This window comes from Zootoca vivipara, chromosome 8, assembly GCF_963506605.1.
Source record: "Zootoca vivipara chromosome 8, rZooViv1.1, whole genome shotgun sequence".
NCBI classification, from domain to species: Eukaryota; Metazoa; Chordata; class Lepidosauria; order Squamata; family Lacertidae; genus Zootoca; species Zootoca vivipara.
Genome location: NC_083283.1, coordinates 84060486 through 84080933, shown reverse-complemented (window position 1 = coordinate 84080933; position 20448 = coordinate 84060486). Strand labels below are relative to the sequence as shown.

General features: G+C 43.9%; 2 protein-coding genes across 4 annotated transcripts; one reads left to right on the top strand and one right to left on the bottom strand.

The window, feature by feature from the left end:
• Positions 1-391: 391 nt before the first annotated feature.
• CD14 (CD14 molecule) lies at positions 392-12623 on the bottom strand. 2 transcript variants are annotated; one of them, XM_035103472.2, is made up of 2 exons: positions 12111-12623; positions 392-4293 (listed from the first exon to the last, which is right to left on the bottom strand). In XM_035103472.2, exon 2 carries the CDS (start codon positions 4281-4283, stop codon positions 2940-2942), a length of 1344 nt encoding a protein of 447 aa, XP_034959363.1. In that variant the 5' UTR covers positions 4284-4293; positions 12111-12623; the 3' UTR covers positions 392-2939. The 2 variants fall into 2 exon arrangements, with proteins under 2 accessions (XP_034959363.1, XP_034959362.1); XM_035103471.2 differs by lacking the exon at positions 12111-12623 and adding an exon at positions 6369-6952.
• Positions 10171-20439, top strand: TMCO6 (transmembrane and coiled-coil domains 6). Of its 2 annotated transcripts, none has more exons than XM_035103470.2 (12): positions 10171-10865; positions 11028-11152; positions 11900-12009; positions 13034-13217; positions 14374-14478; positions 14885-14970; positions 16104-16220; positions 16863-16974; positions 17062-17242; positions 18205-18296; positions 19867-20034; positions 20128-20439. In XM_035103470.2, the coding sequence occupies exons 1-12, from the start codon at positions 10712-10714 to the stop codon at positions 20308-20310; spliced, it is 1617 nt and encodes a 538-aa protein (XP_034959361.2). In that variant the 5' UTR covers positions 10171-10711; the 3' UTR covers positions 20311-20439. The 2 variants fall into 2 exon arrangements, with proteins under 2 accessions (XP_034959361.2, XP_060134113.1); XM_060278130.1 differs by having other exon boundaries at positions 11897-12009.
• Positions 20440-20448: the final 9 nt, after the last annotated feature.

Below are 20448 nucleotides of genomic sequence, written 5' to 3'. Positions count from 1 at the left end.
ACCATTTCCCCTACAGCAACCGAGACACCTTTAGGATAATTCCCAGAGCTGAAAGTGACCACTTTCCACTTGAGTTATCTCTGATATCATTCGTTTCTCCTGCTTTTCCTAAATTATTGGATGAAACGGAATATCTGATACTTGGAAATAAGAGGTGAAAATGGAATGCACAGGTCCAAGAAAAAACGATTCAGATCCTGGATTCCCATGAATTTGTTTCATTAAAGGGGGAATTGTTCTTAGAAACAGGAAACGTAATTGGTCTGTATGAGAACATAATTGACAGAATGTGCCCATTAATGACCACAACTAGTATGACAAAAAATAAAAAGTTTAAAAGACATACCTGGTTTGATAAGGAGTGTCAGAATAGTAAAAAAAAAAAAAGCTTATCTAGGGAACTCAGAAAATTGAAGTTAAAACATGATAAGCACAATCTTGTTATACAAGCTGAGGTAGCCCAATTACGTTATGATTATAAATTACTACTTACAAGCAAGAAACAAATATATTATGAGCAACAGTGGAAAGCATTGGGAGATGCAGCACTTCAAAAGTATTCACAGAAATTTGGGCATCTGGTCGCCCAAGGTACAAATGGTCTGGGCTACTCGCTAGAAGCATCAGTCCAAGGAAAGGATTGGGTTACATATTTTACAGGAATATATGGCCCCCGAACCGACTCACCCTCACAAGTTGACCACATTCAGTTATCAGAACTGCCAGAATGGCCAGACGTCACGCCCAACCAGATTAAGAGGCTAATCATAAACCAACTAGCCAATAAAGCCCCAGGAGAAGACATGATCCCAGCAGAGATTTATAAGATAAGACTGGATTTCTGGCCACCCATTTTTGCAAAACTGTTCTCATATATTAACAGCTCGGGTCGCAAACCAGAAGGGTGGAAGCTGAGCATAACTGCCCCAATATATAAAAAGGGTGATAAGAAAATTCCCGCTAATTATAGACCTATTAGTTTGCTAGATGTAGCCTCTAAATTATATGCCAGGTTCCTCCTTGGGAGACTGGAAGAATGGGCAGATACAAATAAGGTGATATCTGAAGCCCAGGCAGGTTTCCAAAGAGGGAAATCCACATTGGACCAGTGCTTTGTGATGAACTTTCTGCTATGTAAATACATCCATAATTTGAAGCAAAAACTGTATGTTGCTTTTATTGATCTAAAATCAGCTTTTGATACGATTCCGAGACACGCATTGTGGCAGAAATTGGGGAAGACAAATATAGATCGCCGTCTATTATTTCTTATCAGAACATTGTATACTGATACATCGATACAAGTAAAGGTGGATCTTGCCGGCCATCTCACTACAAGAATTAAGACCACTACTGGGCGTCACAGCAGAAAAGGAGCAGCATCTGAACTAGCCAGGGTGGCTTTTGAAAAAGATCTAAAGCCACCCCTTCTAGCTGATTTACAACATAGAATCATTGTCCCATGTCCTCTTTATTTTATAATTTTCATTTTATTAGATATAGCTTCTCAAGTCTAGAAAGTCTACAAAGTATTACCTTTCAAGATAACATGGAATAGCTATGGTAATACAATTTTTATAATGACATCTTATTTTGAATGGTGGGAGGGGCTGGGAAGGACCATCCAAGGTCCATCCAAGGTTTCTTTCTAGGGTTTTCTTTCTGTTAAACTGTTTATAATAGCTTCATTAGTTTATAATAGCTTCATTAGTTTTCTAGTAGGCTGACTATACCTGTACACCTCCCTCTCCCCCACAGCGAGAAAAAGATTCTGAAAACCAAACTGGACATATACAGTTGTACCTCTACTTACGAATAACTCTACTTACGAATGTTTCTGCTTACGAATGGAGCTCCGCCCGCCATCTTGGATGCGGTTTAGATAGGATTTTTTCTACTTACGAATTTTTAGATAGGGTTGCTTTGACTTACAAATTTTTTCTCTCAATGCATTCCTATGGGATTCGACTTACAATTTTTTTCGACTTACAAATGTGTGTTCGGAACGCATTAAATTCGTAAGTAGAGGTACCACTGTAGGTGGCTGGGTCTCTCACGGTTTTTAAACATGGCAAATGCAGCCATGGGAGATTCAGATCACAGTGGCACCGGGGAAGGAGCGGAGCACATGGCCATTGCCGCTCGCTGTTTTCCTCATCCACAGATGACCCCCTCTTAGAGTGCCTACTCTGTGGGATGTATGCAATGTATGGGATCATTATATATAGCTTTAAAAATGGCATCTGTAAGCAGCTGGAGATCAAATGTACACTCTATCTTTTTGTTGTTGTTGCTTTATAACAATTGTAAATATTTATGAGTTTTTAGTACAGGGGGTTATTTTAAAAAGATGTTGGAAGACTGTGGTTAATTTGTAATAAAAACAACATTTGTGTTTCAGCAGGTAGGGGAAAAGTTACAGTCATAGCAACATGGAATATTCAAATGAAGCATACTCTTGCTCCCCCTCTTTATTTTTTATATTATTATTATTTTTTACAAATTCTGCACTCATACCATTTGCCCAGTAATATTCAATACACAACTCCAAATTCTAATTTTATAGTTTGTTTATTTATTAAGGTTTTTATATACCACCTGTTATGCAGGCATTTTTTATTGCATTTATATCCCAGCTTTTCCTCCAATAAGCTCATAGTTCTCCCCCACCTCATTTAATCCCCTGCAACAACCCTGTGAGGTAGGCCGGGCTGAGTGATAATGTCTGGCTAAAGATCACCTAGTGCCCTTCATTGAGAGTGGGGATTTGAACCCTGGTCTCCCACGTCTGACTACTACACAAGCAGTGTATAGTAGTATCATAAAATAGAGTACAAAATGTACAAATACGATTAAAATCTAGCCCAGTCAAGTAGCTTACACAATCATTTATGCCACAATCAGTTGTGATGTACATGTTGGTTCCCTGACTAATCCCATCACTTCAGAATTGCTGGAAGAAAATGTCCGGAAATTGTAGCACTGAAAGCAAACAAAAAACCAAGGTGAAGGCATATCAGCAAGTTGAATATTGAGCCACGACTGACCAGAGCCTTGCATCGCAGTGATGAAAAATGTGCATTTTTTACCAGGGAGCCCTGGTAATCGAGAGGGGAATTGCATGTATAATCCTGAGGCCAATCAGGCAGCAATGATGGTTTTGCTGCTGCTAAGTCCTGAATATCCCTGGAACAAGAACAATTATAGAGATTGTGGCCAGCTTTCAAGCTCTGCAGACGCAGGAGATGCGTCCTGGGAAGTTGTGAGATCTGGTTTTGATCAAGACGGAGGACCTGCAAACTAGGAAGCCTGTCAAGTGAGGGAACAGTTTGCAGCCTGTTTTTGGACAGGTAGAGCTCTTTCAAGCCAGGGAGTGAGAAGTTAAGGGTAAAAATGTTATTGGCACTCAGGTCTAATATCTCAATGTTGGGTGGCAGAGAGCTGTCTATTTCCTCTAACCCTGTGTTGGACAAATTAAAAATATGAAGTGAATGTGGCCACGTGCAGGAGGAGGAAAAGACTCGGGGCTGAAAGTTATTCTGACTTAGGTCTAAGTGAGTGAGCATCTTGAGGTGACCAAGAGTCTTGCACACAGTCTCAAAAGAAGTCAGATTGTTGTGGTGGAGTTTTAAGATTTGGAGTTGCAGGAAAACCCCTTCGCAGAATGTTGCCTTCATGGTTTGGTCCTGGAAATTGTTTCCCGAAACATCCAGTAAGTGCAACGCTGTGAACATCTTGCTAATTTCGCACGGGACAGATGTGACTTGTGACTCTGTAACTGTCAGATTCTGCAGGGTCTCCAGCCACCTTCTCAGGCGGGACAGGTTCAGTCTGTCATCCAGGGGGGCGGCAGTCACTTTGTGAAAGCGCAAGGATGAAACCTTCAGCTTCAGCCAACCTGGGAGGCTCCAGGGAGCAGCTCTAAGGAAAGTACAGTTTACAAATTCAAGTTCTGAGACCTGAGTGTAGGAAATAAATTCCAGGGACCCTGGCAAGAGAACCTCTGGCACAATGAGGTCTGTAAATATGAGCTTGCGAACTAGCAGGGCCTCCAGAATCTCAATTATCTGTGAGTTTGGCTTGATTCCAGAAGAACCTGCAAATTGTTCCAGATTTCCTCCTTGAAGCTCATATGTGGTGGCTGGAAGGCACTGAATGAAGTTATTCGCCTCTAGTGAACAAACACAGTGACGTTGGGACTCTGTAAAGTTACAATTGCCTTTTGCTTTGGGGAGTTTCAGTCCCAGGAGAAGGGAGAACACAAAGGTCTGAGTTCTGAGCATGATGCAAACCCTGAAAAGAGAAAAGCCACAGTTGGTTTTTTTTAAAATATTTTTTTTTGTTAAATATTTTATTGGTTTACAAAAGTACATGCCAGAAAAGTCAAAGTTAAATCACAACATTATTTCCTAAAGTGTCAGCAACCATCTGTATGCTGCAGGATTTGACAGATCACGTTTGGCCTTGTAATGCTACTCGCCACTACGCCAGTTTCCACTCCTGGATCAGGCCCATCTGCATTTCCAGCCGAAACATACACCTCACAGGCACACACCGTGTGAAATACCGGTGTGTGCAAAAACTTCCCTCACAAAGAAAACTAGCATCCCAGGGAGAAGCTAGAGCACTTTGTCCTGATAGGCAAGTTTTCTATGTACAATGATTATTTTATTTTATTTTTTGCGTGGAAGGCAATTCAGTCTCATGAACTGCCACCTGCAGTCAGAAATGAGTTGCTGCTCACCACTTAACAAAACAAACAGAAGATGGGTTTTGTTGTTTGTGAGCAAAGAGGCGATGGAGAGAGGAGAAGTTCTTTTCCCTGGATACTTTTAATTAAAGAGTGAGGGGACACAGCCCTGTCCTCCTTACTTCAAATAATGCATAGCCAAGGAAACACTCCTAACAAGCCTATTGTTGAGAGAAATGTGACACAAATGACACTCTTCAGGCCCGTCCTAGCCATAGAGGCTAGTGGCGCGGAAAACCACGGCGCCGGGCGCTGGAGCATGCTGGAAGTGAGCGCAGGGTTCCGGCGATCTGGCCAGGACTGCGCTCCTTCTCCGAGGACTCCGTGCTGCGCCTCCTTCTCGTTTCCCCAGCGCTGGGTTCCGTTCAGTCGAGCTTCGCCACCAGCGTGCGCACAGCGCCCAAGCAGCTCTTGCTGGTCCCGCGGTGCGCGTGCTGGTGGCGAAGCTTGACTGAGCGGAACCCAGCGCTGGGGAAACGAGAAGGAGGCGCAGCGCGGAGTCCTCAGAGGTGGCCTCCCGCTGTTGCCGTGGTCCGCTTGGCACTCCCGGGCCCTTGGAGAGGCTCTGGAGGGGGGCGCTGGAGGGACCTAGCGCCAGGGCGCTGGATCGGCTTAAGACGGCCCTGACACTCTTGTGCTACAACTTGCTGTTGGTTTATGGTTGCATTCAGTGATGTGGGACACAAAATTTTCCAGGGCTTAATTTTTCTGCAGAAAGGTTTACATTTCCTAAGTTCTTTAATAACAATGGGTGCCAATTGCAACTAAATATTAGACAAGCTTGACACTATCAAAGTTCATAGCTTTGTTTACTAAATAAATACAAGTAAAAATAAACAGGCTAAATGAAATCACTCTCTAAGGGCATCAGATAATCGCTATATGGAAATCAACCTATTTGCATGTGCAGTTTTTCCTGGAAGACCCAGACCACTGACTAGAATCATAGAATCATAGAGCTGGAAGAGACCACAAGGGCCATCCAGTCCAACCCCCTGCCAAGCAGGAAACACCACCAAAGCATTCCTGACAGATGGCTGTCAAGCCTCCGCTTAAAGACCTCCAAAGAAGGAGACTCCACCACACTCCTTGGCAGCAAATTCCACTACGTATAGTTCATCTTTAGAAAATAAAAATGTTCGTGTCTGTTATTGTTTTGTTTTTGTTTTTTGTTTTGTTTTTTTGCATTCTGCCAGTTATAGTGCTCGCCATAGCTGTCAAGTTTTTCCTTTTCTCGCAAGGAAGCCTATTCAGCATAAGGGAATTTCCCTTTTTTTAAAAAGGGAGAACTTGACAGCTATGGTGCTCTCCTGGAACAGAAATCTGTTTAATTATTGCTATGTTCAGAAGTAGGTTACAAAGCTAAAATAGAACTGGAAAATAGTGTAATGTATGAGATGGCATTTCTTTACCAGCAAGGTATGTCAGAATCACAAAATGCTTTTGCATACTTAGCTGGAAGAAAGCTACTACTGAACACGGAGGAGGGTGGCAGGGCTTACTTCTGAAAATATGTGGATAAGACGTACAGGATTGTGCTGTTCATGTGCCAGAATGGCCCTCTAGTGCTTAGGAGGAGAAAAATGGCATTTCAACAACAAAGCTAAAAGTCACCTACCAACTGCTCTGGAAATTGAGACTCGTTTCTGCCACAGATCTGCCACAGATATCCTTCTGTTCCTTTCCACACACAACACGTTGTCTTAGTAACTGTCCCGTTGTGTTCAGTAGCAGCAAAGGGTCAGAGATTACTCAGTTTTACTTTTCCGGCTGAGTTCTTCCTCCCAACCTGCTTCTAGTTATTTTAACAGAAGCAATTAAAAGGAGGTTTCTGCGCTGCCTCTGGAATGCTCATTTCACAAGCCTTTTGAGGAACTTCCAACACAGGAAGATGTAAGGCTATTACATAACAAAGAGCTCCAAATTGGGAAATACTAGTGAGAAGGAAAGTGATCTTAACTTTCAAGTTCATTTCCGAAAATTATCAGGCAGAAGGCATTATTGTCAAAAGTAGCCCAGAAGCTACATTTGTTTTACTAATTCCACATGTCTGTCCTGCACACACTTCCTGAAAGTCAGGCTAGCTCCAGGGCAGAGTATGGTATTTATTAGTATTCCAGCCACCACCTTGCAGAAAAACAAGATACGTAGACCAGACTACTCAACCCCAGGCTGGCTCCTATTCAGAGCAGACAGCATGTGGTTAATGTGGTATAAAAAGCAAACAGGGAAGTTGCATTGCGGTTCCAGGACCCGCCCCCTGCGAGAAATAAAGACACAATGACACAGGGTATTTGAGTTAATGGGTAGAATAAAGCCACAACTTTATTGGTTAGAGCAAGTGAGAGGTATTGGCTTAGGCATTGGACTCTCTAGCAAGCATGACTCCTTCCCGCTCAGCGGGGGGTCGTATCAGGTTAACACCCCAAGGAAAGGCGTCTGTTAATGCAAATACAACTGAAAGATCCCCCTGGTGTCTACGGGGGTCGTGCCACCAGCAGGGCGTCGGACGGGATCCATGACCGCCGGATCCCTTAAGGGGATACCCCTATAAGAGGAGGGTTGGATGATGGCCACAACCAGTCCTCAAACACATCAGACAACTCCATATTCCAATGCCTACTGCCAAATACTGAAGAAGTTGTGACGAATCGCTATGAGGTAGGCGGAAAAACCAAGAGGCCGGTGCCAATTAGCCAATTGGATAAAAAAACTCCTACCAGGCCCCCTGGGCAACCAAAGGCGACCAACCGAAGTCCATAGCAAGGTCAAAGCAAACACCCTAAGGCAAGACCTAAAGGGAGGGTGGGCGGGAGATCCGTTGAGGGGCAGCAGCAGAAGGGGAGATCCGGAGGCTGCCGCGTTCTTTTCAAGCAGGTAAACCCCACCCACGAGCTGGCCCTATTGGCCAGCCAGGGGCCTGAGTGCGGCAGCAGGTATAGGTGGAGCAGGGAGCCGAACACCCCCCCTGCTCGGTGCGTATAGCGGGTCCCGCCCGCAAAGCCCCCCCTCCCTGAAGAGGAGGGATCTTCCTGAATGCTGCCATGTACTGGATTTTACTGTGCTAATTTTTATGTTGGCGGTACAGTACCGATAATGTTCTGATAGTGCTTTTAAGCTTATTTTTGTTTGCATTTTTACCAATTTGCATGCTTTGTATATAAAACTCATGCAAATTCTTGAGGATCTATGTAAATAATACTAGAACTGGTTTTTACCAAGGCCCATAAAGGTTAATACAGTGGTACCTCTACTTATGGACGTGATCCGTTCTGGGGTGCCGTTCACACCCCGAAAAGTCCGTAAGTAGGGCGCCGCTTCTGCGTATGACACGATAGAGTGCTCCTGCACATGCGCAAAGTGCGCAGATGGCTCCTGTGCATGCACGAAGCGGCAAACCCAGAAGTAAACACTTCCGGGGTTGCCGCGTTCGTAACCTGAAAAAACGCAACGTGAAGCAAACACAACTCAAGGTATGACTGTAAATGTATTTCAGTAACATGAAGGGAATGCCAAAATAATGAATATGCATTTTCTGTTTTCTTGATGGCAACCAGTTCCGTCATGTTCCCTTCATAGATGGGGCAGGGGACGGACGGACAGACTTGAATTTCCAGTTTCAACAGTTTTTTTTAATCCTCTGGGGTGGGGAAGTGAGCTGTCCACATAAATCAATTAATTTTAGGCTAGCATGACCACAAAGAAACTAAAAGAAACAACCAAGGATGTGGTTTGTGTTCTTTCTCACTTATGTCTTCACGTGTGTTAAAAAAAATTAATGTGGTTTTTTTTTTTTTAAACCCATTTAATCTGCATTCTCCAAGAAGGTATTTTGCTCCCTGAGTTGAAGGGAAAATGTTGTCCTAGTAGACACAGCTACTAAATTTCACATCAACACTGGTCAGCACCCATGAAGGCAGCAAGCTTGCTCAGGGGACACTGGGCAGGCAATGTGGCACCCCGTTCTCTCCCCCTCAGAGACCTCACAACTGTACATTGCCCAGCATCTGTTCCTGAGGCAGCTGCTTCTCTCTGCCTACTGTCAAGGCTGGTCAAGGCAGTGGAGCACAAGGCTTCTGCTCTGCATGCAGTTGGCTGCTGGATTTGGCCTGAGGTTGTTAGCCAATCAGGTTCTTGATCACCAAATAGCCAATGTACTGTATACTGATTTTTCCAGCTTTCATCATGTCATGGTTGATGTACCTGATTGTCCTAAAAAGGGATTTTATACAGCAGCCAGTGACCACTGGTATTTTTTCTTACAGATGCAAGAGAAGACAGACGCAAAATGCCTTTGTGATGCTTTATTCAGCTTATGATAAATACTGTACAACTTTTATAATTAACACTTCGATACACACACATTATTCTGATAATCAATCCTATGAATTGGTTGATCAGGCCAATCAGCTGGTAAGAATCACACTAAACCAGCAGTTGCTGTGGTTAGATATGGTGGGGTCCCTTTTCAAATGTATACTGTCTAGGTGTATATCCTAATGGCGAACACTGGACTTTGTATATGATTTTTCTCAAAATGTCTTGCTTAGGCTGGTGCAGATCCACGAGCTGCTATAGGGTGGATATTTCAACGTGCCCCCCCCCCCAAAGCATTAATATGAGTAGACTGACGCCTTTGCTGCAACCTGTATGTAGGGTGCTTTCTTCGGGGAACTTTTGTCGGTAACTCAAACCCCTCTCAAACCACCTCTCCCGCCCTAAAAATATCTGACTTGTAGCATTAACAGTAGGCTTCACAGCAGGGCTATCATAAACTACCCTCACAATATATTCTTTCTTCCCACAGGGCAAGTGTTCACAAGAAGGAAAAGGGGAAAAAACTTCCGTTGCTTCATGGGCGTAGTCAGGATTTTTGTTTTGGGGGTGGGGAGAACCTACATGGTTGGTCAGTTAGTAAAGTGCTGTATTTCTATTGTTTTACTTGATCGCGGGGGAGGGCAGTGACGTGTACTGCAGGGTTGTGGCAAACCGCCCTCAGCCTTAGTTCGAACCCCCTAGTCCCAATATTAAACATTGGCCTACGCTGTAGGGCTGTTGTTACGTAGTCGCAAGCTTTCTGCCAAACTCACCCTCCCTGTCTTCAGTAAGAGGCTAATGTGTGTGCATTGGAATAGGCAGTATAAATTATAAAACCTGAATGACCACATCTCTTTGCTCCCATCTCGTTCCCAAATGATGCTAAAGTAAAACCTCGAATTCCTAAGGGCATCCCTCACTTCTGCCCCTGGGAGACGGTTGAAGATAGCATCGCAATGTGACACAGGAACTGATTCATCCAGGAAGCTCGACGACTCTACTCTTTTTGAGTCTATAGTTCCTTTCATTGAGTTTTTTCCTTTCCCGGACGGAGGGGCAAAAGTCCCATGCTCTGCGCAGGCGCACTGAGCCGATAGTTGAAACATCCGCCAAGATGTCTGCCCCTCCTTCTCTTTACTTCCTTTCCTCCGGCCGCGACCCCGTCTGATAGCTCTGGGTTTGTTGTCCTGGCAACCGCGCGGAGTTGGTCTGTGCCCTGGACCAAGGCCTCCGCCCAGCCCTCACTCCCGTTGCGGCGGCTCTGCTTGTCCATCTCTCTTGCCATCCAGAGACCTTCCCCGCCCTCCTCCTCCTCCCGGCCTTGCTGGTGTTGGCCCCTGAGAGGCAGGCCGGGCTCCTCTGAGCGGCAGCCCCTTGCTGGGAAGAGGGAGAAGGCCCTTCAGCCGTGGCCCGCGCCGGGCGAGCTATATCATGTCAGGAAAAAAGGCGGGGTGCAAATAAATATATATATTATAATAATTGCACGCAAATGCGTGGCTCTGTGGACACGAGTTGGGAGCCGACAGTAGTGACCAGCTGCTGGTCCCTTTAAAAGGACCGGCTCTGCCCCCATTTTTAGGAGGGGGCGCTCTATATGTTGCTGCCTGCTGTCTAAGAGGGCAGCCCAGGCTCAGAGCAGGAGCTATGATTTCTCTTGGGTCAGTCCCGGGTGCTGAAGCAGCCACAGCTGCTGCCTCCCATGGAGTCACTGGTCCAAGGAGCTGGAGAAAAAGCCGCTGGGGGCCACACAACTGCAGCGTGGAGGACCTGCGGACTTGGAGAAGAGAGTGCGAGTCAGGTTTGTGTGTGACTTCCTTCTGCAGCTTTATTGGGACGAGAGAGAGTTGCATATTACTTTGCTCTTTGTGGCAGTAATTAACATTTAACAAGCTCTTTTTGCTCCTTTGTTTTGCTCCTTGTATTGCGGCAGCTTGGTAACAATATGCTGCTTTGTTTGCAGCTCTACGGAGGGCGCGGAGGCATCAGCAGTTGATCAGCAAGCGGCTTTTATGTGAAGACACCTTAATGGATGAAGGGCAGGTTGGAATGGACAGTGGGGCAGCAGCTCCTTTCACTGAAGAAGAGGTAGGAAGATCGTCCATTTTTTGAAGTTGATTGGGTGTTAGATATTAAAACATTTAATCACACATCCCTTTGATTTGTTTGGAGATAACTGATATTTTTGATTTATAGCTAGCTTATGATCACAGTATATGAAAGTGCCATGTAAGCAGTACAATGCCCAAGTAATATTACCTGAAGGAGCGTCTCCACCTCCATCGTTCTGCCCGGACACTGAGGTCCAGTGCCGAGGGCCTTCTGGTGGTTCCCTCGCTGCAAGAAGCCAAGTTACAGGGAACCAGGCAAGAGGGCCTTCTCGGTAGTGGCACCCACCCTGTGGAACGCCCTCCCACCAGATGTCAAAGAGAAAAACAACTACCAGATTTTTAGAGCACATCTGAAGGCAGCCCTGTTTAGGGAAGCTTTTAATGTTTAATAAATTATTGTATTTTAATATTTCTGTTGGAAGCTGCCCAGAGTGGCTGGGGAAACCCAGCCAGATGGGCGGGGTATAAATAATAAATTATTATTATTATTATTATTATTATTATTATTATTATTATTATTATTATTTATTTCAAGTTGATGTCCTTTTTCTTTCAAAAGAGATGTTAAATAGTTAAATTTCATAGCCCACCACACCCTGGTCTATGAGACACCAGGATTGTTTGAGCCCTTCATACCACAGAGGTGGACAGCAGCGAGAGGCTTCCACCTGAGATTTGCTTTCTCTCCAAGGTCTGTCATTGATTCAGTATTGCTCACTAGCAGATTTCACAGCTGCTGAAAAACATCCAAAGAGGAAAAGAAGACAGGGCAACATCTCTGCGTCTCCTTCGACGAGGACTACAGCACAGAGAAAACCAGCAGAAATTCATCAGGTTAGTTAATGTGCACTTGACCTGCAGACACCTATTCTGGGGGGTGCTGCTTGTCTGTGTTGAAGTAAATGGAACTATTTAGGTGCAGTACACCATCTTACCTTGCGCAGAAACAACCCAACTTAAGTGGAGAGAGGTCCAACTTCCTTGTTAGCTGGATTTCTGTTAGGTGTCCATGACCTTGAAAGTGTGGCAGCTCCAGAGATTAGATGAGCACCCCAGAAGAAGAGAGGCACTCTCTGGCGTACAAAAATGCTCTCCTCTTCATCCAACAGGTTGTTGAATGCTAGTCTGTTAACGTTTCTGTCCTCCCTGCTGTTTTCTGGGTTGAGAAGAGGGCTAAGTATACAAGCCTCCTAAGGACAAATATTCTTTTAGACTTTGGATGTTTGTTTTCACTATTCTTTGGCTGTGTCTAGTGTGTGCACAACCTCATGTTTTTTTTAAGACAGACTCTAACTTTGAATTGATAACCTGAACTAACTTGTGGGGGTTTGGTGTGGGAAGAATGGGTAAACTTTATATACTGTTCCAATCCGGGTTAAATAAACTTTCCAATGTTCTATTCCAGTTTGGGGTGGGTGGGAAATAAGTTGTCAAGTTGTTTAGGTTTGTTAAGCCAGTGTTTCCCAACCTTTTGCCTCCAGATGTTTTGGGACTACAACTCCCATCATTCCTAGCTAGCAAGACCAGTGGTCAGGAATGATGGGAATTGTAGTCCGAAAACATCTGGAGGCACAAGGTTGGGAAACACTGTGTTAAGCACCCTTCAGTTGGAATTTGTCTGATTTCCTGGGCCATGCAGATGAACAGTAATATCCCATGGAATATTTTTGGGTGAGTGGCTATGTCAATGTAAAAGATAAATATGATGATAATAATGATAGTAGGAGCAATAGTGACAACTATTAGGCTATTGGGATAGCTCCAACTTCACATTTACTTTCCTTCAGTCGAACAGATAAATAGAAAGAGTATGTGATGTGGCAGAGGACTACATAAAGATGGTGTTTTAATTTTGTAGGCTGGAGGGCAGTATGCGTGTGCTGGTTGGTCTCTTCACTGGCAATCTGGCAGATCTGCAGATGGATGCAGCTCGCTGTTTACATGAACTCTCCCACTCCAGGGACCCTGATGTGGTTGAGGCGTGTTTGCCAGCAACCTCCTACCTCTTGACGTACCTCTCTGGACACAGTGTAGCCCTTATGGTAAGATCCAGGCCGGCAGTACTCTGCTTGTTCCAGCTTCTGGTAAGGCAAATGAAGTGTGACCTTTTGCCTACACCTGGCTCCACATTACAGAGTATGAAAACTATCCCCTCCAACATACTCTTATTTTTTGAGTTTAAAAAGTGGCTCAAGATGGAACAAAGTACATTGCTATTGACTTCAACTTAATTGGATTTTATCTGATAAAATAGGCCCTTTTGCACATTTGAAGCAAATGTGCCCCAGTGATAGGCCACTAGATACCAGAAAAGTGTGGATTAAAGGTCTGAAGAACATGGGAGAGGTAAATGTGAAGACTAGAGAAAGTTGTGGCTGCCTGGGCCTTTTGCAGTGACGTGAACTTGGCTGCAAGTACATCCTGGAATGAGGGAGTGATTGTAGTCCGGCTATACGGTAGTTGGAAGAATCATTGTAAGGTTCATTGGATAGGAGGTCTCCCATTGAAGGGTGGTAGCAAAGGCTCACATGGATGCTGACCTCTGACAATTGGTGTAAAGTTATTGATCACATTAATATTATTTTCAGAAATATATGCTTCCATTGCTTGTACAGTGGTACCTTGGTTTAAGTTACAGGTAGGTAGCCGTGTTGGTCTGAGTCGAAGCAAAATAAAAAAATTCATCTTTCTCATTGGAGTTACCTTGGTTTAAGTACACAATTGGTTCGGGAAGTTTGTACTTAACCTGAAGCATATTTAACCTGAAGCGAAGTTTCCCATTGAAAGTAATGGAAAGTGGATTAATCCGTTCCAGACGGGTCCGCGGAGTATTCAACCTGAAGCGTACTTAACCTGAAGTATGAGTGTAATTGGTTCTGGAAGTCCGTACTTAACCTGAAGCGAACTTTCCCATTCCCATTGAAAGTAATGGAAAGTGGATTAATCCGTTCCAGATGGGTCTGTGGAGTACTTAAACTGAAAGTACTCAAACCGAAGCGTACTTAAACCGAGGTATGACTGTATTTCTTCTTGCTGCTTGAGCTGTTACAGCTCTGCATCTCCAAATCTTCTCAGCTACTCTCCGCTCCAGTGGAAATGTTTCCTGTCCCTAGAGTTGTTTGCAGGTATTGTAGCATTGTGCAAGAAGCTGCAGTTATAGAATGGTGAATATGGAGCATGTTCCTCCCTGTATTTCAGGAGCTGTGTTTGTACACATTGGGGAACTTGGTGGTTGAGATGACGGCTGTGAAGAAACAACTTCTACCTCAGGGCATTATCCCAGTATTGGCATCCTGCATCCAGGTAAGTGGGAAACAGTCTTTGCTCAGACACTCTGAATGCCAGCTGCGTACAAGCCTTGTCGAATCAAAGAGTGCATTTGAGTCATGCACTATCCATTTACCACTGTTAGAATAAGTGGAATCCCTCGACGCAACACAGAGACTGAGGACTCTGAATCCTGCTGCCCAGAACTGAATGATTTATTGTGGCTTGTTTCATTTGATTATACAATAATCCATGAAAGCAATTAATAAGATGTTCTCAAAGAGCAGCTTGTTGTTCTTAGTATCATTAAGCTTTTTGCTTATATTTGTAACTTCAGCACCCTCCACTCCTGCAACCACATATGTGTTTCCACAGGGTACATAGCACATTGAAGCCTTTTACTCTGAACCAATGGATGGTGACTGTTGTACTCTGATTTCAGTCCCCTCATGTGGTGGTGCGGGAAGGTGTAGGCTACGTTCTGTCACAGCTCTTGCAGTCTAAGGAAGCTCCAGCTGAAATCATACCGTAAGTGGAATAATCTCTTCATTTCAGAATTTGACCTGTATCTGTGTGTGCGTGCGTGACATAGCCAGCTTCCTTCTTGGTTACTCCAATCCCTTAAAAAAAAGTTTATGTGCACACCAGGGACCAATCTCGGTGTCACTCATTTACTAACTTATTTTATTTTATCAATTGCATTTATATAAATTATATATTTTTATATATATATTTCATCCTCATAACAACCCTGATGGTGACTGGCTCAAGGTCACACAGTGAGCTTCATGCCTGAGTGGGGATTCAAACCTGGGTCTCCTGTATGCTGGCAGCAGAAGTGAATCAATCAACTCCACAAATAAACTTTCTATGGGGACATACTTCAGCTATTACCTTAGTCTTTAACATTAATGGGATGATCTGGCTTTAAAATCCTGAAGATTTCTTTTGCCACACCAACATCTTTCTCATTGGAGTTTGTGTGGTGTTAAGCATTTTAGGCGGTGGACCTTGCCTATGCCCTGTGAAATTTCTTCCTTTATTTTATGATGTCTTTCATATCCTTACTTTACAGTTAGATTCATAGAAACTGTCACTTTTATTTATATCGGTGTTGCAAGAAGATCAACCCCACAAATTATGCACTGTATTTTGATATGAAGTATCAAGTGCTATCATGTGAATCTTGGTACCTTGTCCTGTTCAAAGTACCCTTTTAACATTCCAAGTGCTGCATGTTAATTAAGCAAGTACTGTACATAATAAGCTGCACATTTAGTTTCTGAAATGCTGAAGTTTTGGGGCGGCTGGGAGGGAGGGAGGAACTCATGTGGCTTGAGGAGAGGTGGGCATCTTGTTAAAAGGCCATGCCTGATGGCCATGTCCTGACAGTGGAGCTGTTGAAGGAGTTTCATGTCTATCTTCCTCAACCCTTCACTAAAACAGATATATTTAAAAAGTCAGTTAGGTCTTTTTGGTCAAATATATCTATGGAATGGTAGATGACATGTGGCTTGTCCTTAAAACTATACAGAAAGGTGTGTGTAAAGCTACCAAAAGCAATATATCTCCTCCAACTACTATCACTCTCTGCCTCTGGGATAGTTGACACGGTTCCCCTATTAACTAAACAGATTTTTTTCTTCTTCTTCTGCCCCCAGCTTGGTCCTAAATTCTACCCTCCCCAAAGACATGCTTCACTTGGTTTGTTCCAACCTGGAAGAAGGAATAGGAGCTGCAGTGGAATTTGCATGGGGTCTTCACTACATTATTTGTAGGTAAATGTGTTTCTGTGGCACATAGGAGGTCCTAAATAGTGGGTTAGGATTCTTGAGTGAGCCGTGGAGGTGGATTGTCTATGCATGTTGGTAGTGCACATTGAGAACAAAGATGCAAAGGGCATGGGCCTGACTCCGATCAGGGAAGCTTGCACAAATATTTGCTTTGTAAACAAACTACATTCCCCACCTCCCACCTCTTTGCTGAGGAAATATGAAGAATGGAAAATGTTGGCTCTTTATTGACAGATCATTTTTATCCATGCCCGTCATCTTGATAAGTGGGCATTATCCTTTGGTTTTAAATCCTGCTGGTCCCCTGAAGCTGTCAAGTGAGGTCCACCTGAAAATGGCCTAAGGCCCACTGAGCTAACCCCTTCCTGTAAAGCCAGGGTGATGAGTGTGATAATATAGCAAGGTCACAAAGTCTAACTGTTTTTCATGGCTACTGTTGCCTGCACCTTACAACTATTTCTGACATCCCATTCCCCCCACTTTCAACTTTGCATATTCAAAAACTGATTTCACTTGAAAATTGAGCAGACTGAATAGGAGAAAAGCCTTTTAATGGGTTGGATAGAGGTGGGACTCTACCTAGTCCTATTGAAGTGGGATAGCTGTCCTTTTTTTTCCTTTCTGTAGCCGGGTGAACAACTCACTGCTGATCTCTCAAAGGACTGTGCCATCCCTTGTGCAGCTGCTGCTAGAACTGGCTTCTGTGATGTCAACAACTTCAGTTGAGGGTGTAGAACTGGTAAAGTAAATAGGAAATATATTTGAGGTGCCTGGCTGTGCTCCCTGACTCTCCTTCTGAATGTATTTCTTTCAATTCTCTTGTCAGTTGATTTGTCCTGTGGTGCGGTGTGTTGCCAATCTTCTTGCAGAAGATGAAGTGGGCGATGGTGAGCTCGTAGAACAGGAAGAGAGACTTCTAAGGGCCTTGTTTGGATTCATACAGTACTTTGTCTCTGAACACCTGTTCATTGCCCAGGAGTGTCTGTGGCTCGTCAACAACCTGACAGGTATATCCTGGCACACACAGCACTAGATGAGAAACCAAGCAAGTGGTACTGCTGCCTTGCCTCTCCTTCGTTATCTATTGGATTCTTCTAATTGGGCAAAGAATATTGACCTTGATAGTACTAAGGCTAGGTAGATCTCAACAGTTACAATAAATTGATGAGATTAGAATTTTCTTTTACAGCCTAATAATTTACTTTATTTATAACAGGGTAGGGTGGTGGTGGTGGGGAACCTTTGTGGCTCCACAAGCCAGATTCTTATCAGGATTGGTAGCTGGGGCTGCCTGCTTCTCAATCACATGACATCACGTGCAAGGTGCTGCTAAAAATAAGAGGCTTTCCCCCATCCTTTTAGCAGGCTTGTATGGAATCACCTGCTAAAACAATGTGAAAACACCCCTTTAGCAGGAGATTTTGATGCATACCTCCTTCTGATACATGAAGGGGGTTGCATGGAATCCTCTTGCTAAAGCCGGGATGGGGGTTGTAGGTGGGTGTCCATTTTAGCAGGTGATTGCAATCCAAACACCATCCTGAATCAGGGTTTGCATTGAATCCTGTCAGACTGAAAAGATCTAACCCCTGCTCCTAAGATGATGCAGGATTTAAACCCACCTGCACACCCATTTAAAGTCACTCAATAACATTGTTGTCTAGGTGGCATACAGAATAAGGTATTATTAAAAGTTTCCAGTACAGAGAGGTTTTCAGGCAGACGATATGATTTGTGAGATCTAGTATCCTTGCTCCATGCAGCAAAAAACTAGGGTGACTTGCTCATGCATCCTAGGCTTCTCTCCATTGGGGCTGGGAAAGGCTAGATTCAGTAGTTAAAGCCTGTTTTAGCTGCCTACTGTAAGCATGCTGAAAGTTTCCTCTGCAGATGACTCTTCCAGGTAGCTCACTTTTTCCGTTGAACAGAATGCCAATAGGGATTGAGATTTTTCTTTCTTTTCCCCCAGCTGACAGCATCAGATCATGCTCTGCTTTGCTCAACCCAGACCTCTTTCCATCTCTACTGAAACTCTTGTGCTACGAGAGGCTGAGCTTGCTGGTAGGTTACAGTATTGATCAGGGTTGAGGATGGATTTCCTCCCCTCTATGAACACCAGAGAATTTGAAACTGGATATTCACTTTGTGCAGTTTTGGGGAAGGTGACTTTTGGCAAGTAGGGCTGCCTCTTAATACTGATTGGTATTGGTAGAGAGCCTCACCAAAATCACCCATACTAGGAAATAAAAAAATTCCTTCAGTAGCACCTTAAAGACCAACTAAGTTTTTATTTTGGTATGAGCTTTCATGTGCATGCACACGAAAGCTCATACCAAAATAAAAACTTAGTTGGTCTTTAAGGTGCTACTGAAGGAATTTTTTTATTTTACTTCGACCCAGACCAACACGGCTACCTACCTGTAACCCATACTAGGAAGTATCCATTGGGAACCCCCTAGTGCAGCTGGTTGGCTTTTAGTGTTCATCAGCTGATGGGTGCTGAGAGCCACCACTTTGAAGTGTGTTGTGTTCAAATTGCTTGCAGATGGACTAAGAGCCATCCCCAAATTGCTAAGGGGATGGCTCTTAACAGCCACTTCAGCCACTGATGTGAAACTGGCAATCTGTCTTTTTAAATTATTCTTACTTTATAATTTGTTCAATTTGTATACAATCCTTCATCCTTAGATCTCAAAGTGGTTCACAACATAAAAATAGGAAAGAAAAATGCAAAATACATAATAAAAACAAGGGGGAAAATACCACAAACCGAATGCAATAACCTCCCTCCCCTCTCCCATAAACACATTTAAAAGGGTATTTAGTAGAATCAAAATACTAATTTATAAATACTGGATTTGTCAATGGCGATGAGATTCATTCTGTACTTAAATTCTTCTTAGCACAACTTTTTTTGCTGTTTGGTCAGTTTTTGTCTTTTGGTTCTGTAATACACCATTTTTCCAAGGGGTTTTTAGGGGCTTAGGGAGTTTATTTAATTTATATACTGCCTTTCCTCCCAAAGGGAGGAAGCATTCTAAAAGCAATTAAACATTTTCTCAACCAGTGATTTCAAGGGTTGCCAGGAGCAGTATCTTTCAGCCATCAAATGCTTGGCTAAACAGTAATGTTTTTAAACTCTTTCTGAAAGTCAATGGTGAGGGAAACAAATGCACTTTACCAGGAATTGCCACTAAGGAGGCTCTGTCACAGGTCAACGCCAACTAGGCAGCCCTCACCAGCAAGGCCTCACCTGCTGATTGTAGGGTCCAAGGTGGTTGGTACTGGGGAAGGTAGTTGGGTCCCGAGCCATGCTAGTATTCCTCAGGGTTCCACTAGCTATGTGGAAACCTTCATTTTGCTTGAGGGTGCCCTTCTTGCTTCCAACCCAATTGAAATTAAGAGAGATGCATCAGCATCATTACATATACTGAGCATCAGTTCAACAATATAGGAAGTTCCAGGTATGTCACTAGCTGGTACAACTTACTTAATCTTCAAAGAGAAGGCAGTGAAAAGCAAACGGGTAAGCAACCAGTGCCAGATATTTAAGGCCACATAAGTTCCTTGATACTACTGTAAAGATTAGAGTGGCAGAATCCTAACCTTAGCCTTTTGGTGTCTTCTTCAGGTTCTGACAGTGCTGTGCAACATAGCTGCTAAGGGCCCTGCCTACTGCCAGGCACTGCATCAGAAGGCTGTAGTCTTCCCCCTCATTAGCATCCTTGCCCTTCCTGATGACCAAGTGGTGGCTCAAGATCTTGAACTACTGCATCTCCTCTTCCATCACTGGCCAGAGGTATTTGGCTATCTGCCGTTCCTGTATTTTCTGAAGGCTCAAGAGTTATGAGCAAGCTCAGAACTAACTTTGGTCTTCTCTTTCTTGCCCCAGGTTGTCACTGATTTTGTAGGTCAGTCAGGACTACAGGCCCTAGAGCAGCATCAGGATAAACTACAGCTGCAAGAACGGGTCAAAGTGCTCATTTGGACTGCCAACCAGCTGACTGCTCTCCCCCAGAACTGTCCCCTTCGTGCTTCAGCTGAAAATCTACAGTCTACTTCCTTACAAAGTTGATAGTGATGCTGGCTTGTTGCTAACAAGCCTGTGAACAGAACACTTTCTTGTTTTTCTGAAGAGTGGTAAAAGTAAATATCCCTGGCACTTCTAAAGAAGCCTTATCCTGTGATGTTTACTATTCTCTGTTCTTTAGCC

Bases quoted from the DNA above. Each gene is read 5' to 3' on its own strand.
- TMCO6 (XM_060278130.1), top strand. From the start codon at position 10,712: ATGATTTCTCTTGGGTCAGTCCCGGGTGCTGAAGCAGCCACAGCTGCT. The intron at 10,866-11,027 runs GTTTGTGTGTGA...CTTTGTTTGCAG, and splicing joins GAGAAGAGAGTGCGAGTCAG to CTCTACGGAGGGCGCGGAGG. The intron at 12,010-13,033 runs GTTAGTTAATGT...TTAATTTTGTAG, and splicing joins AACCAGCAGAAATTCATCAG to GCTGGAGGGCAGTATGCGTG.
- CD14 (XM_035103472.2), bottom strand. From the start codon at position 4,283: ATGCTCAGAACTCAGACCTTTGTGTTCTCCCTTCTCCTGGGACTGAAA.